This window comes from Ovis aries, chromosome 8 (assembly GCF_016772045.2).
Source record: "Ovis aries strain OAR_USU_Benz2616 breed Rambouillet chromosome 8, ARS-UI_Ramb_v3.0, whole genome shotgun sequence".
In the NCBI taxonomy this organism is placed as follows: Eukaryota; Metazoa; Chordata; class Mammalia; order Artiodactyla; family Bovidae; genus Ovis; species Ovis aries.
Window position 1 is genome coordinate 15,040,385 of NC_056061.1, and position 17,204 is coordinate 15,057,588.

The window sequence follows — 17,204 nt, forward strand, 5'->3', positions numbered from 1 at the left end:
ATAAATCATCACCTGCATTTAAAGAAAGAGCCCAAATCCTCTCTATATTATGCTGAATTTCCTTTTTTCCCAACTGTTTGCTCTATGAACCAAGGAGCTGTCTTGAAGTTTGAACAGGACTCAAATATGAAGGCTGATATTCTGTGAGATTGTTCCTGATGCATGCCAATGGCAGAGAAAGAGGCTCTTCTTAGAGCAAAACAAATTACATCTCCTTATAATCATGTTTTAAAGTTTCCCTAAAGCTCCTGGGGTTAAAAGAGTCCAGTAAATTTAAACTCAGTTCTTTCATTGTGTATTTTTCTCACTTTATTGAAATCTGCAATAGCTCCTTGCAGTCAGGGTGAATAAGAAAGAGCCAGGAAATTTGAGCATCATAAATATTCAAGACTCTAGGATTAGGCCATTCAGAAGGTTGTATCACGTCATCAGGAGTAAGATAGATGGAAACGTTTCTGTGCCAGAGATTTCAATGCATCAATCTTTGCTGGCAGCTTCGGTGCCTTACACCAGGCTGAACATAAAGTGTCTGAAAAATACTGTGCTTGAAAAAAGGAGGGAGAATGGAAAGGTGACTAAACTTGTTAAAATTCATAGCCCCAGAATATTGGTTACCAGGTTGGCCCTAGTAACACTGTTAAGTATATACATTTATCTTTGGACTGCTTATCTAAATAAGTCCAGATCAAAACTCAGCTCCATTACTGCACTACTGCATATTCCCCTTAGGCTGCAGAAGGAACTCAATGCTTTATTTTCTGCTTGTCTTTCCCAATATCGATCAGGCCTGTGAGGACAGGAAGCAAAACCCGGAGACAGACAGTGGGCCTGGAGATGGGATTAGAATGAAAAAGACTGAGGAGGCTGAGGTAAAGTGAGATCTAATGAATGATCCAGAGATTCACTTCACTAGGGAGTTGCAGCTGTAGCAAATTGTGGATCCAGAAGAGCTCATTTCTACCAAGGAAAGCAAACTGGAACTAGAATGGTGGATATAATACTAGTAACACTGGAGTTTAAAGGAGCAGCAAGCCAAGGGAAGCAGAGGATTAAATTTTGGTGCCAACATCACGGAGAATAAAAAGGCTGAGACAACTCAGCTATGGTCCAACCATTTTAAGTCGTTCCTTTTGGAAATAAGATTGGATAAGTAATTTAAGAGTCTATGAGTGAGAATAAAATTAGAGATGCCAAGGGAATATTTCACGCAAAGATGGGCACAATAAAGGACAGAAATGGTAGGGACTTAGAAGCAGAAGATATTAAGAAGAGGTGGCAAGAATACACAGAAGAACTATACAAAAAGATCTTCATGACCCATATAACCATGATGCTGTGATCACCCACCTAGACCAGACATCCTGGAATGTGAAGTCAAGTGGTCCTTAGGAAGCATCACTATGAACAAAGCTAGTGGAGGTGATGGAATTCCAGTTGAGCTATTCCACATCCTAAAAGATGATGCTGTGAAAGTGCTGCACTCAATATGTCAGCAAATTTGGAAAACTCGGGAGTGAGCACAGGACTGGTAACGGTCAGTTTTCATACCAATCCCAAAGAAAGACAATGCCAAAGAATGGTCAAACTACCACCCAATTGCACTCATCTCACATGCTAGCAAAGTAATGCTCAAAATTCTCCAAGTCAGGATTCAACAGTACGTGAAACATGAACTTCCAGGTGTTCAAGCTGGTTTTAGAAAAGGCAGAGGAACCAGAGATCAAATTGCCAACATCCTTTGGATCATCGAGAAAGCAAGAAAGTGCTAGAAAAACATCTACTTCTGCTTTATTGACTATGCCAAAGCCGTTGACTGTGTGGATCACAATAAACAGTGGAAAATTCTGAGAGAGATGGGAATACCAGACCACTTGAGCTGCCTCCTAAGAAATCAATATGCAGGTCAATAAGCAACAGTTAAAACTGGACATGGAACAACAGATTGGTTCCAAATCGGGAAAGGAGTCTGTCAAGGCTGTATATTGTCACCCTGCTTATTTAACGTATATGCAGAGTATATCATGCAAAATGCCAGGCTGGGTGAAACACAAGCTGGAATCAAGATTGCCAGGAGAAATATCAATAACCTCAGATATACAGATGACACCACCCTTATGGCAGAAAGCGAAGAAGAATTAAAGAGCCTCTTTATGAAAGCGAAAGAGTAGAGTGAAAAAGTTGGCTTAAAGCTCAACGTTCAGAAAACTAAAATCATAGCATCTGGTCCCATCACTTCATGGCAAATAGATGGGGAAATAATGGAAACAGTGAGAAACTTTGTTTTTTGGGGTTCCAAAATCAATGCAGATGGTGACTGCAGCCATGAATTTAAAATATGCTTACTCCTTGGAAGAAAAGCTGTGACCAAGCTAGACAGCATATTAAAAAGCAGAGACATACTTTGCCGAAAAATGTTCATGTAGCTAAAGCCATGGTTTTTCCAGTAGTCATGTATGAATGTGAGAGTTGCAATACGGAGAAAGCTGAGCGCCAAAGAATTGATGCTTTTCAACTGTGGTGTTGGAGTCCCTTGGACTGCAAGGAGATCCAACAAGTTGATCCTAAAGGAAATCAGTCCTGAATATTCATTGGAAGGACAGATGCTGAGGATGAAACTCCAATGCTTTGGCCACCTGATGTGAGGAACAGACCCATTGGAAAAGACCCTGTTGCTCAGAAAGATTGAAGGGGACGACAGAGAATGAGATTGTTGGATGGCATCACCGAGTCCGTGGACATGAGTTTGAGCAAGCTTCCCAGAGTCTGTGAAAGACAGGGAAGCCTGGCGTGCTGCAGCCCATGAGGTTGCAAAGAGTCAGACACAACTGAACAACTGAACTGAACTGAGTGAGAGAGTGTTAGGTTTATATGTTTTCTAGATTCTTCTCTCTTCGACTCTGCATGTTCCCTCTTTCAACATCATGAGATGCTAGGTGCTGCATTGAATTGCCAGCAGTTTGCTAAAAGTTTTACCTATTCCAGGTTATGTTTTCCTTTTAGAAAGGTTTGTTGAAAAATGCAACAAATGATTTAAAAGAGGCAAAGCAGGAAAACCATCAGGGATTCTCAACTCTGCATCAGACTCAAATGTTGTCTTAATTAAACTTATTTTTTTCTACAAGCCCATTTTAGACTGACTTACTGGAAAAGGTTATTGGTTCAAGTGACTAAAATTTACAAAAGTAGAACGAGCTTTAGGGATGTCTGCTGCTGCTGTTGCTGCTAAGTCACTTCAGTCGTGTCCGACTCTGTGCAACCCCATAATGGCAGCCCAACAGGCTCCCCCATCCCTGGGACTCTCCAGGCAAGAACACTGGAGTGGGTTGCCATTTCCTTCTCCAGTGCATGGAAGTGAAAAGTGAACGTGAAGTCGTGTCTGGCTCTTTGTGACCCAATGTATTGCAGCCTACCAGGCTCCTCCATCCATGGGATTTTCCAGGCAAGAGTACTGGAGTGGGTTGCCATTGCCTTCTACATTAGGGATGTCTAGATACAGCTTTTTATATAGTGTTATTAGTAAATCTTTTCTTCTCATTTACTGAGTCTGCTTTCCTTTGTCTGCTCTGTTTGCTTGAGTCTCTGGCAACCTTTCCTGTCCTGGTTGCAATTATGGTTACCAGAAATTGAGGCCAAAGTTACTTACTTTAACAACTCTAGAGAGGAGCTCGTGCTATATCCCATCTGTTTCAGCAAAAGCAATGTAGTTGACTCATTGATCCATATTGAGTAACATACTCTTGTTACAAGCAATCAGGGAGTCAGGGATATGCAACAAGCACTTTATCAAGACCTAGGGAATAGACCTACTCTTGAAACTAAAGATTAGGTTTGTGTGTTTAGTCACTCAGTTGTGTTTGACTCTGCAAAAATTAGGTTTAGTATCACCCAAATACTTGTATTGATATTGGAAAAGGATTAGCTCCTAAGACTAAAAGAGGGTCACTGTTATAATAATTGATTCCACCAGGAAAGTTACAGATGCCCCAAAATACCTCATTTTTACTTTTATTTTTAATTTGAAATCTCAGATCACTTCCCACCTCAGAATTTCCAGAGTTTGAGTTGTATTTTTTAAATCTCCACAGTGTGCTTCTAATGCATACTCAGGGTGAGAACCTTTGCAACCCAATGATTAATTCTAAAAATAAGAGGCTTGGGGGATTCCCTGGTGATTGAGTGGTTAGAGTTTGCTGCTTTCACTGTCAGGGCCTGGATTCGATCCCTGCTTGGGGACCTAAGATCCTACAAGCCATGAGGCAAAGCCAAAAAAGAAAAAAAAAGAAAAAATTTAAGAAGTTTTGGTGGCTTAGATGGTGAAGAATTTGCCTGCATTGCAGGTGACCTGGATTTGATCCATGGGTCTGGAAGATCCCCTGGAGAAACAAATGGCTATCCACTCCAATAATCTTGCCTAGAAAATTCCATGGAAATAGGGGTCTGGCGGGCTTCAGTCCATGGAGTTGAAAAGATTCAGACATGAATGAGCAGCTAATGTGCTTTGTGATACCAGTAAGGGAGACAGTTGAGGATAAGCGGATGATTGCATATTTTGTTTACACAGAGTGACTGTTTTTGTATGTTAAGAAAATACTAAACTCTGAAGGATAAAATAAAAACTAATTCTATATCATTGTCGCATTGACCTAGATCATTGAAATAACTATTTATAATTGATGCCCATCAGCTGAACACATCAACATTTTGAAAATGACTGAGATGGCCTCGAATAAACACAATGAAGAGATTAGTTCTCTTTCTGCTCTTAACCTACTATGGTTAAGTTACTTAACCTCAGTGGTTCTCAGTTCTCACATCTGTAAAACAAAGATGCTAGATTTACAGATGCCCAGGTCCTTTCCAGCTATGATATTTTTTGATTCTATTGTTGAATTGTGCAGTCATATGTTAATAATTTTTCTAAGAGTTTCAACTGGACTAGGACCTTTGACTCAAAATGTGCTTAATGGGACAGCAGTTTTAGCAGCATCACCTGGGATTTAGGAATACAGAACCAGGCTCCATCTAGACCAAATGAATCAGAATCTACATTTTAAGAAAATTCCCCAGGCAAGTCATATTCCCATTAAAATTTAAGGAATATTGGTTTAGACAGTAGGTTCTACTTCTGATGTGGTTCTGAAACTACTTCAGAGTTTATTTAAATTGGAGATTCCTAAAAGGTTTCTCACCATGAAAAACACATTACATTTGAGCTACAGCTAGGAATATGTTTTAAAATTTCTCCAGATGAATCTGACGTATAGCCACTTTGATCTTGTCTAGTATATCATCAAACGTGAAACACACATATGAACTGAGCCAAAACCTCATCCAAATCTGTAAACTCCACCAGTAATTATCTTCAAAAAGGTATTATTTAATCATTTCCACCTCTGTCCGGTTTATGAACACATGGGAAGTAGTTTCTCATTTTATTTTGTTGTTCAGTCGTAAAGTCCTGTCTAACTCTTTGTGACCCCATTGCCTGAAGCACACCAGGCTTTTCTGTCCTCCACTCTCTCTCAGAGTTTGCTCAAATTCATGTCTGTTGAGTTGGTGATGCTATCTAACTACCTCATCTTCTGCCATCCCTTCTCCTTTTGCCTCTAGTCTATCCAGCGTCAAGGTCTTTTCCAATGAGTAGGCGCCTCACATCAGGTGGCCAAACTATTGGAGCTTCAGCATTGGAGCAACAATCCTTCCAGTGAATATTCCTTAAGAATTGATTTCCTTAAGAATTGACTGGTTTGATCTCCTTGCAGTACGAGACTCTGAAGAGTCTTCTCCAGCACCACAATTCAGAAGCATCCATTCTCCGACGCCCAGTCTTCTTTATGGTCCAGTTCTCACACTCATACCTGACTACTGGAAAAACCATAGCTCTGACTATAAGAACATTTGTCAGCAAAGTGATGTCTGTGCTTTTTAATACACTGTCTAGGATTGTCATAGCTTTCCTTCCAAAGAGCAAGCATCTTTTAATTTCATAGTTACAGTCATTGTCCAGAGTGATCTTTGAGCCCAAGAAAATAAAATTTGTCATTGCTTCCACTTATTCCCCTTCTGTTTTCCAGGAAATGGTGGTACTGGATGCATGATCTTAACTTTTTGAATGTTGAGTTTTAAGCCAGATTTTCATTCTCCTCTTTCACCCTCATCAGGAGGCTCTTTAGTTCCTCTTCACTTTTTGCCATAAGAGTGGTATCATCTGCTTATTTGAGGTTGTTGATATTTTTCCCAGCAATCTTGATTCCAGTTTGTGATTCAGCTAGCCCTTCATTTCACATGATGTACTCTGCGTATGAGTTAAATGAGCAGATTAACAATAGATAGCCTTGTCATACCCCTTTCCCAGTTTGGAACCAGTCAGTTTTTCCATGTCCAGTTCTAGCTATTGCTTCTTGACCTGCATACAAGTTTCTCAACAGATAGGTAATGTGGTCTGGTACTCCCATCTCTTTAAGAATTTTCCTGTTTTCCTTTGACTGATCCACAAAGTCAAAGGCTTTTGCACTGTCAATGAAACAAATGTTGTTTTGGTTTTTTTTTTTTTAATTCCCTTGCTTTCTCTATGATCCAACAAATGTTGGCAACTTCATCTTTGGTTCCTCTGCCTTTTCTAAACCCAGCTTTACATCTGGATGTTCTCAATTCACATACTGTTGAAGCCTAGCTTGAAGGATTTTGAGCGTTACCTTTGCTAGCTTGTGAAAGAGCACAATGGTTTGCTAGTTTGAACATTCTTTGGCATTGCCTTTCTTTGGGATTTGAGTGAAAACTGACCTTTTCCAGCCTGTGAGCACTGCTCAGTTTTCCAAATTTGCTGTCTTTTTGAGTACAGTACTTTAACAGCATTGTCTTTTAGGATTTTAAATAACTCAGCTGAAATTCCGTCAGCTCCACTAATTTTGCTCATTGTAATGCTTCCTAAGGCCCACTTGACTTCACACTCCAGGATGTCTGGCTCTAGGTGAATGAACACACCATCGTGTTTACCCGGGTCATTAAGATCTTTTTTGTATAGCTGTGTATTCTTGCCACTTCTTCTTAATATCTTCTGCTTCTGTTAAGCCTTTACCAATCCTGTTCTTTATTGTGCCCATCCTTACATGAAATATTCCCTTGATATCTCCAGTTTTCATGAAGAGAACTCTAGTCTGTCCCATTCTATTGTTTTGCTCAATTTCTTTGCATTTTCTCATTTAAGAAGGGCTTCTTATGTCTTCATGTGTGCCTGCCTGCTATCTGAACTTTTGTGTCCTAATAACAATTGGCAAAATCTTACAAGTGTAGATTCTATGTTCAAGTGAATAAATAATTTGAATTTTTAATATTAAAATAAAAATTATAAAAAGATATTTTATGCTGTCTAGCACTTCTGAGATATATTGAGAAAACATCTTGACAAAAGGCATTATTTAAAATCCACAACCCTCAGAACAATTTAATAAACTGGGTTGTCATCTAAAAGAATTAGGATGGTTGCCTTGGTGACAGAGATTATCCTTTAAATTTCTTGAGTCTGTCATTTTGAATTCTTGAATAGATAATATTTTTAATTTATTAACAGTATGTCATATAGAGGAAAAAATTGTGTGCTTTAAACTATCCATGTAAGACTTAAACAAATTTATAAACTGCTCAACAATAAACTGTGTTATGATTGTAAGTAGATAATAACAATTTATAATAAGTAAAATACATATAATATAACAAAATAATTCAGAAAGCCTTTACTGCAGTAAACTCATTCTTTGGACTTATTTAGGACAGTCTATTTTTACTAATTCTGGTCTCATTGGTTGCTGCTGCTGTCAGCCTTCCTGTTTGATTTTTGTACATATGGCCTCTCTTCCTAAGTTAAATGTGAGCGTCAGGCTCAGAGAGTCTTGGGAAAATTGGTTAGTCTGTGATTAACACTGCACCCTGGGAGATGTAGAGCTTAGAAAAACACATTTTGATAGAATTAAACAGCCTGAAGATGAAGAAAGATAACCATTTCTCATTGGGAGTTTTAAAGATTTTGGCTATTACATGCTGCATGTTCCTGATGAGAACCAGAAAATTCACCATAATACATAGAAGTTCCACTTTGGGCCACCAGGAAGATCACTAAAATTTATATCTGTCTTCTGAGGTATCCAACAGAAATATATACAACAAATGCCAACAAGTCACTATTCTACATATAAAATACCATAAATATGTAAGCAGTGTTATTACACAAAAGAATACAGATTATCGTTTAAGTGCCATAATCACAAATAGGAAAAACTGAAATGAAATATTCCTTAACATGTAGACCAAAATAAATAGAAATTTTTACCCCTTTCAAGTTAGATGGGCTAGCATATCCCACTTTAAAACCTGTTTCAACTTCTTTTTTTCTGTTAAAATGAATATGATTTTAATTGTTAATATTTTATTATAGGTATAATTGTCAATTATATATGTCAGTTCATAGTTGATATCCTGCATGTAAGCATCTATGGATAACTTAAGGCAAAGTATTAAAAACACCCAGTGCTTTTAATTTGATTACGATTTAGCTTTTCAGTGTTCCAGGAAAACAATATTTAAAAACCCTATCTTATTGTCACCCATGTTGATGACTGTGGGAAAAAATGTTTTAAAAATATATTGGTAATATGCCTATAATTTTCTTCCATATCTTTTTATGGCTTGATGATGTATTTTTATCTCGTATTAGTGTTGAATGATATTCCATGTCTGGAGGTACAACAGTATATTTCTTCACTTACCTGGTGAAACATACCTCAGTTGCTTCCAAGTTTTGACAATTATAAATAAAGCTCCTGTAAACAAATAAGAAAAAACCCTACCTTTTGTACAAGTGTTGCAATTTACAATATCTTTCATATACATTTTAAAATTTCCACCAATAGTAAAATTCTGCAACTTTCTCCAGCATTTCTAATAGAAAGTAAAAATGTTGAGAAATGCAACGTTTTTCTGTCTCAAAATTTTCAACCACACGTATTATAGTATTTAAGTCGTTTGAGCATTGTGTCGTAAAGAACAAGTGAAATACCATCTACCACAACTTTCTTTGTTGTGTAGGAGTTGGTAGTTTATAATTTTGCTCAAATATTTATTTTTAAACTTAATATATATTTATCAAGTAGGTAGTATGTGCCAATTATTATTGAAAATTTACTGTGAAACAAAATAGACATAGTTTTTGTCCTCAGAAAATTTAGAATTTAGTAAGGGAGACAATAATAATAATAATAGCTAATATTTACATAATGTTTATCAGATACCAGGTACTGCTCTAAATCCTTTACATTTTAACTTATGTTATTCCTCATGTAAAGCTATGTGGTTGTGATGGTTTAGTCACTAAGTCATATCCAACTCTTTTGTGACCCCATGGACTATATAGCCTGCCAGGCTTCTCTGTCGTTGGGATTTCCCAAACAAAAATACTGGAGTGGGTTGCCATTTCCCTCTCCAAGGGGTCTTCCCAACCTAGAAACTGAATCCGGGACTCATACATTGCAGGTGGTCTCCTGCATTGCAGGCAGATTCTTTACTGAGGTATCAGGGAAGCCTGAATCTGTGTGGTAGATATAGTATAAACCTCATTTTCCAGATGAGGAAATGAAGTTTGCACAGCTAGTAGGTATGAGAAATATATTTGAATGGTGTAGATTGACTCAAGCATTAATTATCTTCCAACACTAGACTGCATTTTAATACATGCCAGCAATGATAATATTTTTGTGTAGATCTTTTAGTAGTTTATATGTCCAGAGTTTTCTAACAAAATGCATTTTAATTATGCCAGAATTTTATTGATTTATGTCACCTTTAGTATGACAGTTATTCAAGTAACCGTTTAATGATTACTGTAATCCAGAAATAATGAATACTCTAAATAATACTAATGTTTAGTTTTTTCTCAGCAACATAATAAGTTATTACATCTCCTTCTCTTGTTTCTGAGCACTTTACAAGTCTCATGCTGAGACTAATACTTCTTCAGAGACGTTGAACTGTAATCCAATTACTTATTTGGCATTGGACTTTAGAAAAACACCCTGACCTAGGAGGGTATATTTTTTATTATCTCCACTGAATTATAAAGCATGAAAGCCAAAGTTTAAATTCTCTAGATTCCTTTAATAAGAAAAATGCCTTGAAAGCCTAGCAAAGTGAAATGAATAACAATAAGAATGTGAAAGAAGACTTATACTTTTTTCTCCACTTTTCATATTTACACATACTTCCCTACAGATAATGAGAAATGTGATCGAGAAACAGGACTAGCGAAAGCAGTTGGAATACACTTCCCATTTCTGTGGAAGTAACTTGCCCTTCTCTTAAGTAGCCCTTGTATCATTACAAACACGGTAAACACTAGTGGAGAACTGATTGATATCAGTTAAGGTTACTGATAATTCAGTAAAACGAAGGGTTTCCTTTCATTACTTTCTGACACACTGAGATAACTGTCACTCTTTCCCATTTGTTTTTCCCTTCTCCAGTTATCAAAATTTTAAATTGACTTCTGTACCTTTAAGGACCTATGGATAGTCTGACACCTGGGATTGGAATACTTGCTTCCTGCTTTTTAAGACACAAGGCAATCTCTCAGGTTTACTATTACCAAAATGGTTTATCATTCCAACTAGAATCTGATCCTGAGACTTATCACATTCTCAGAGACACTGGACTGTAACCTAAGGTAAAGCACATACATTTGGAGGTAAATAATGACTGCTTTGACCTTTTTCTTTGTCCCTTGTGTCCAGAATTGGTTCAGGTTTAGTGAACTATTTTTAAGGAGTGTCAAAGTTAAATGAAACTTTATGCTGCTATGCATTACTGCTGTGTCGCGTAAGTAGAGGTATTCCCCTGTCTGTAGACATTATTGAATAACTAAAAGCTAGTATCAATATATGAAATTTTATTTTTCTTTGAGTTTTCCTGAAAGCCATAGGGTAATAAATTTCTACTTTACTGACTTGAATCTTTAAATTTAATTTTCCATTCTCACACGAATGGCCCTTAGCTGGCAAGAGCAGTTGAGAGTAAGAAATTAGGCATTATCTGTTTATGAGAAAAAAGATCTTTCTGAAGTCTAAATTGGTAGCATGCTGTTACTCAGTTGGGCAGGAGCCTGAATGGTCATCATTTCCTGGCTGAAGTGTAAGGAGATGGAACTGGCAGGCACACTGTGTAGAGGCTATACTGGCTTCTTTGGATATTTGATAGCCTTGGACAGTGACAATAGTGATGTAATACAATCCTCAAAGAAAATGTAATATTGCAATAAAGCATGCAGAGACATTTAATTTATCCTTAAGTTTGAAAAGTAGGGGCAGAAAAAATTTTCTTTTTCTCTTCTAGGTTTTTTGCTGGTCTAATAATTAAATTGATATAAGGAGAAAAATAAAGTTCATACATACGGAAGCCCAATTAAAAATATGAAACCCGAAGGGCAGCCAAGTATTTAAGACTTATATAATTAGCATCCTGAGCTAAGGAAAGAGAGAGTGGTCTGAGGACACAAAGGGAAGGAAGGCCATTCAGAAGAAGGGACAATAGATGTTTGGAAAATAAAGATTGTTCTGTTATACAGATAAGTTTCTTGTATCTCTGGTTATAGCTTTTTCTTTGGTACAGGCCATCTTTCCATGTATATTTAGGCAGTTGAGGGGAAGGTAAAGAGCTTTTTCTGAATCTACTGGGCTTTGATTCCCTTATGCCAAAGAGATGTGCCTCACAGTAGCAAAAATCGGTTCCAATTCAGAATCATCAGAAATAAATTTCTTTTGTCATCTACAAGCAAAGAAATGTATGTGTGTATGCCTTTACAAAGTTGGTTGTGCCTGTCTGCACTTATATGTACAGAAATACTAAGTCTTCAAGAGATCACCAAATAAAAAAATTATTGATGATGTTTTTGCAAAACATTGTCTATGTAAGTCATTATATTTCATTGTTAGCTGTAGAGATTTGTATGTGCACACACTGTGTGTGTGTGTGTGTGTGTGTGTGTGTGTGTGTGTGTGTGAGTTTTAATCTGGGACTCCCACTTTAAAAAAATCTGAATGTATCTTTCCAGATCAGTGGAGCTCTCTTAGTTTATTGAAAGCTGAAGTTCAGAATCAGAAATAGAAAATGTTAGGACTTTGTCCTTGAGACTGTAATGAGCAGGATCCTCAGGGGCTCCCTGGACCGAAAGCCTCTTTGTATCACCCATTTCTTGTTTGTAGGGGAAAAAAGAAGCCTTAGTCTCTGAGGCCTTCTCTGACTTCCAAATTGCAGACTCAAGCAGTTACTAATTAAGGAAGTGAGGAGACACAGAAAAGTAGTCAATCTAGAAAAGTAATGATAGCTTCAACAATAGTTCAGTCACAGAAGATGCAACATTTCATATAAATTTTTAATTTAGCATTTCATCCCATTTTTATATTCAAATTAATCCCCTATGGGAATAAGAAATTATTTCTTAAGGATGATTCCCTTGGTGCTTGCAAAGACCACTCTAAATCTTTGACCACTCTGAATCATTTTACTTAATCAGACTGAGTTATACAAGGCACCAGTCTTCTCCATTGCTTCTGGTAGTTTAAATAGGAGGGAGGAAGGAGAATGATATGGGCAAGGGAGCATTTTCAGTTTGGTTTTATGATTCATTTATAGAAGATTTAACCCTGTAAATGAACTAAGAAGGTAATTTGCCTGCCCCAGAACCAGACCAATACTGTCCAAAACTAATATAGTGTGAGCCACATGTGTATTTAAATATTTTTTTGAGTAGCCACATTATAAAATTATAAAAAGAAAAAAAATAAGAACTTCCCTGGTAGCTCTGCTGGTAAAGAGTCTGCCTGCAATGCAGGAGACCCTAGTTCGATTCCTGGGTCCAGAATATCCCCTGAAGAAGGGAATGGCTACCCACTCCACTGTTCTTGCCTGGAGAACGCCAAGGACAGAGGAGCCTGGTGGGCTGCACTTCATGGGATCATGAAGAGTCCGACATGACTGAGCATAGCACAAAAAGAAAAATATGGAATTAATTTGAATAATATTTCTTAATTAATCTATAGTATCAGTCAGGTCTCAACCAAAGAAATAAAACCAATAGGAAATTATGCAGATATATTTATCTAGTAAGACATTTGTTGCAAGGAATTGGCCTATGTGACTGTGCAGACTGGCTAAGCAAATCAGAATGCACAGGACAGGCAGTTAGAAAGTAAAAGTCATGAGCAAGCTTGCACCCATGTGCATGCACCAAAGCTGTACACCCAAAGAATTTATTCTTTCCCCCAGGGAACCTCAAACCTGTTTTTAAGACCTTTCGATAGAACAGACAAGCCCGCCCAGATGATCCAGAACCATGTTATTAGAAATCAATAAACTAGGAATTTTAATTATATCTGCAAAATACCTTCATAGCAACTTCTACATTGGGCTTCTCTGATAGCTCAGTTGGTAAAGAGTCTGCCTCTAATGCAGGAGACCCCGGTTTGATTCCGGGATCAGGAAGATCTGCTAGTGAAGGGATAGGCTACCCACTCCAGTATTCTTGGGCTTCCCTTGAGGCTCAGCTGGTAAGGAATCAGCCCTCAATGCAGGAGACCTGGGTTGGGAAAAAAACCTGGAGAAGGGAAAGGCTTACCCACTCCAGTATTCTTTCCTGGAGAATTCCATGGACTGTGTAGTCCATGGGGTCACAAAGAGTCCAACACAACTGAATGACTTTCACTTTCAACTTCTAGATTAGTGTTCATTTGAATGATTTGAGATCGTAGCCTAGCCAAGTTTACACACAAACCATCACAATATGTCCAAAATAATATCATCCCAATATGTAATTAATACAAAAATTATGATATATTTTATTTTTTTTAGCATTAAGTCTCCACAAACCGTTATGTACTTACATTTACAGCACATTTCAATTCAGACTAATCACATATCATATCCTTAACATGTATACATGTTTAGTGGCCACTGCATTGGGCTATATGGGTGACAAAGAGTGATTGCTCTAAAGATATAAATTGTCAATAAAGGTCATTTGACAATATCTAACCACATTCTTTGTAGTCATGGCTAGGGATGGCGTAGCATCCAGAATCATTTAATAGCGTGCTGTGCTGCTCAGTACTCTACAGTGCACACAATAGTCCTCAGTTCAGTTCAGTCGCTCAGTTGTGTCCGACTCTTTGCGACCCCATGAATCGCAGCACGCCAGGCCTCCCTGTCCATCACCAACTCCCGGAGTTCACTCAGACTCACGTCCATTAAGTCATTGATGCCATCCAGCCATCTCATCCTCTGTCATCCCCTTCTCCTCCTGCCCCCAATCCCTCCCAGCATCAGACTCTTCCAATGAGTTAACTCTTCGCATGAGGTGGCCAAGGTACTGGAGTTTCAGCTTTAGCATCATTCCTTCCAAAGAAATCCCAGGGCTGATCTCCTTCAGAATGGACTGGTTGGATCTCCTTGCAGTCCAAGGGACTCTCAAGAGTATTCTCCAACACCACAGTTCAAAAGCATCAATTCTTCGACACTCAGCCTTCTTCACAATCCAACTCTCACATCCATACATGACTACTGGAAAAACCATAGCCCTACCCACCTCCAAATAATGACTTTTCCCAATCCAAAAATCAATAATGCTAGGATGAGAAACCATGCTTTGGAGTAAGATCTGGAGACATAAGGTAGAGATTAAAAATAATGAGAGAAGCTGGAAGGTAAATGTTTCCTATGCTCTTTGGAAATCGTTCCACGCACCTTGAAGGCTTTTTCTGTTTGTTTGTTTGTTTGTTTTTCCAGAAATGTAGTTGGAAATCTTAACTCTTCTGTATCTCCATTGCCATTTTCAAAGTCATGAATGGGATAAGGGTAGAAGAGTGGCTTTATAAATAGTATAACTGATTAATGGAGAAAATGAGGGGAGGAGATCTTCACAATGTGATTATTTCTTTAACTATTGAACGAAAGAAACTGTCTTTTCTGAAGATTTTAGGATTTTCCTCTAGTTGATCTTGATTTTACACATCCAGAAAAATTATAAAAATGCAAATTCTAACATACAAATGGAGAATTTAGAATATGTACAGTAATTATCACCATCTCAGACCATCTGTAGAATAAAGTTGTGATAAATAAATAAGTTAAACTCATTATCATTTTTCTAAGAAATACCATGGTATTTAAGACTAAATCTCTTTTCAGAGGTAGTACTCATATTTGTAAACTCTAATCTCAAATTTACTTCTGTCCAAATTAACTGCAAATTCAGATTTAACTATATTTTCTAAGCCTTGGCAATGTATATATACTGAACTAGAAGCAAACTGAATATATTTCTTAAAACCTGATACTTAGAAAAAAATGTAACAGCTAACTAATTCTATGAAATGTGTCTATCTGCTTGCAGTAATTATTGGTTAAATGCGATGCCAAATTTTGATTCTAAACATGGCTTAGAGTCAATACTTCTGAGATATATTTATTAGATAGTTACAGTTCATTTTACAGATTCTTAATTTAATATGTAAAAACTAAATCTTTCTAAATCTAAATGACATTTTTACTAAGGAGTCATAATTTGTATTGAGAGTAATTGAAATAAAACATAATTATAATTTGTGATCAGACTTAGCACTGAAAATGGTGGCAACATTTATTGATATAAGTTTTAAGCTTTTTCAATAATTCTAAATTGTAGATAACTTCAAGTTTTCCCTTATATCAATAAATGAGGGATTTATGTGGCAATATGTTTCATTGATTCTTTCCTTTTAGATACCTATAAATTTGTTGGATAAAATAATTTGGACTTCATGGTAATATTATGACATTTAGATCATAGTTATGGTTTATATTTTGTACATTTTAAAAAAGAGTTTTTAAAAGCAAATCATAATTTTTCCTAGAAATACACAAAGAAAAGGCTGAAAAACTGGAGAAGCCTGAAAAGAAAATACAAACTAAAGGCAAGTGTTGAATTTTGTGTTTCATCTTGTTTTTATTCAGGGTATATATTTTGTACATTTACATGAGAGAATGGAAAATTTTTATGTTTACTGCTCTTTTGTGTTAATTTTTGGTAGTGTTTAAGTAAGTTTACTTCTAGGGAAACTGTGTATAAATATATAATGCGTAATTATGGGATCAGAATAACTTCAAAATGGGTGACAGTCTTTCAGTTATTTGCAGTCAGCTTTTGTTTATTAAGCTAGTGCCACAAACATATATTTTGACCTATTAGCAAGCAATTTTCCTTCTTTAATCTGTTAATATAATAAATCAGAGTCCGGTTCTTTTTAACTTGAATTTTTTTATGCCATGCAATAACTTTGAAATCGTCAGCATAGAAATAAAAGTTTTGTCTTATCTCACTGATGACTGCTATGGTCTCAGAGCTTGCTTAAATAATCTCACTGCACAATGACAGCGTGATAATTAATATCTTTTTCAGCTCAACTGAATCTAATAACTGAAATCTTGCATTTAAGGTGTACTAATAATGGCCAGCATTGTCTTGCTCATCTTGCAAGCATCACTTTTCTAGGAGTGACCCATGTAGTCCTAAAACTTAAAAAAAAAAAGAAAAAACACTTATAGGAAGCAAAAACATTCAAAAGAACATGTTTCTTAAGATGCCCAAGTTTCCCCAATGGTCAGTCTCATGTGATACTGGGTGAGCCAGAGCAAAATAAAAACCTGATTATTACTGAATTTGTGTGATGCAGACTGAAAATGAAAGAATTTTCCTGGATAAAAATGGAATGTTGTCTAATATTTATTATGTCCAAAACTGACTAGTACAAAATGATCTGTACAAATATCAAAGTTGCAAGTAGTAGTTTCATAGAAGTTCTAATTAAGCTGAAATTATACCAGTGTGTGATTCCACATTAAAATACCATGTTTTCTTTCTTAATATACTTCATGTACTTCCTTTTTGTGAAGAGTTCAAATCATTCTACAAATATTATGTCTTTAATCCCAATGTTTGAATTAGTTCCAGATTGGTCAGCTAATCTTTATACAACCAGGGACAATGAAGGTTACTCAATTGAAACCTATTTATATTTGGACTTAGAGAACTAATGTCTTCTTTCTACTCCCTTTCCCTTTTTGGTTCTTAATTCCTTTAGTCAGGGGAATTGGACACAGCTCTTGGGTATGGATTGACTAAGCTAGCC

At 36.7% G+C, this 17,204-nt stretch overlaps 1 protein-coding gene across 50 annotated transcripts in view; it reads left to right on the forward strand.

Annotated features, from left to right (window-relative positions):
* The window catches only part of TRDN (triadin), a 406,058-nt gene that overhangs the window by 92,644 nt on the left and 296,210 nt on the right, over positions 1-17,204 (forward strand). For 47 of the 50 annotated variants that reach the window (XM_060419417.1, XM_060419418.1, XM_060419419.1 and 44 more), the window contains exon 5: positions 15,930-15,989. The exons of the other annotated variants lie outside the window; for them this stretch is intronic. In XM_060419417.1, the coding sequence (XP_060275400.1) occupies positions 15,930-15,989 (60 nt within the window). The remainder of the gene's footprint in view (positions 1-15,929; positions 15,990-17,204) is intronic. 50 annotated transcript variants of the gene reach the window in all.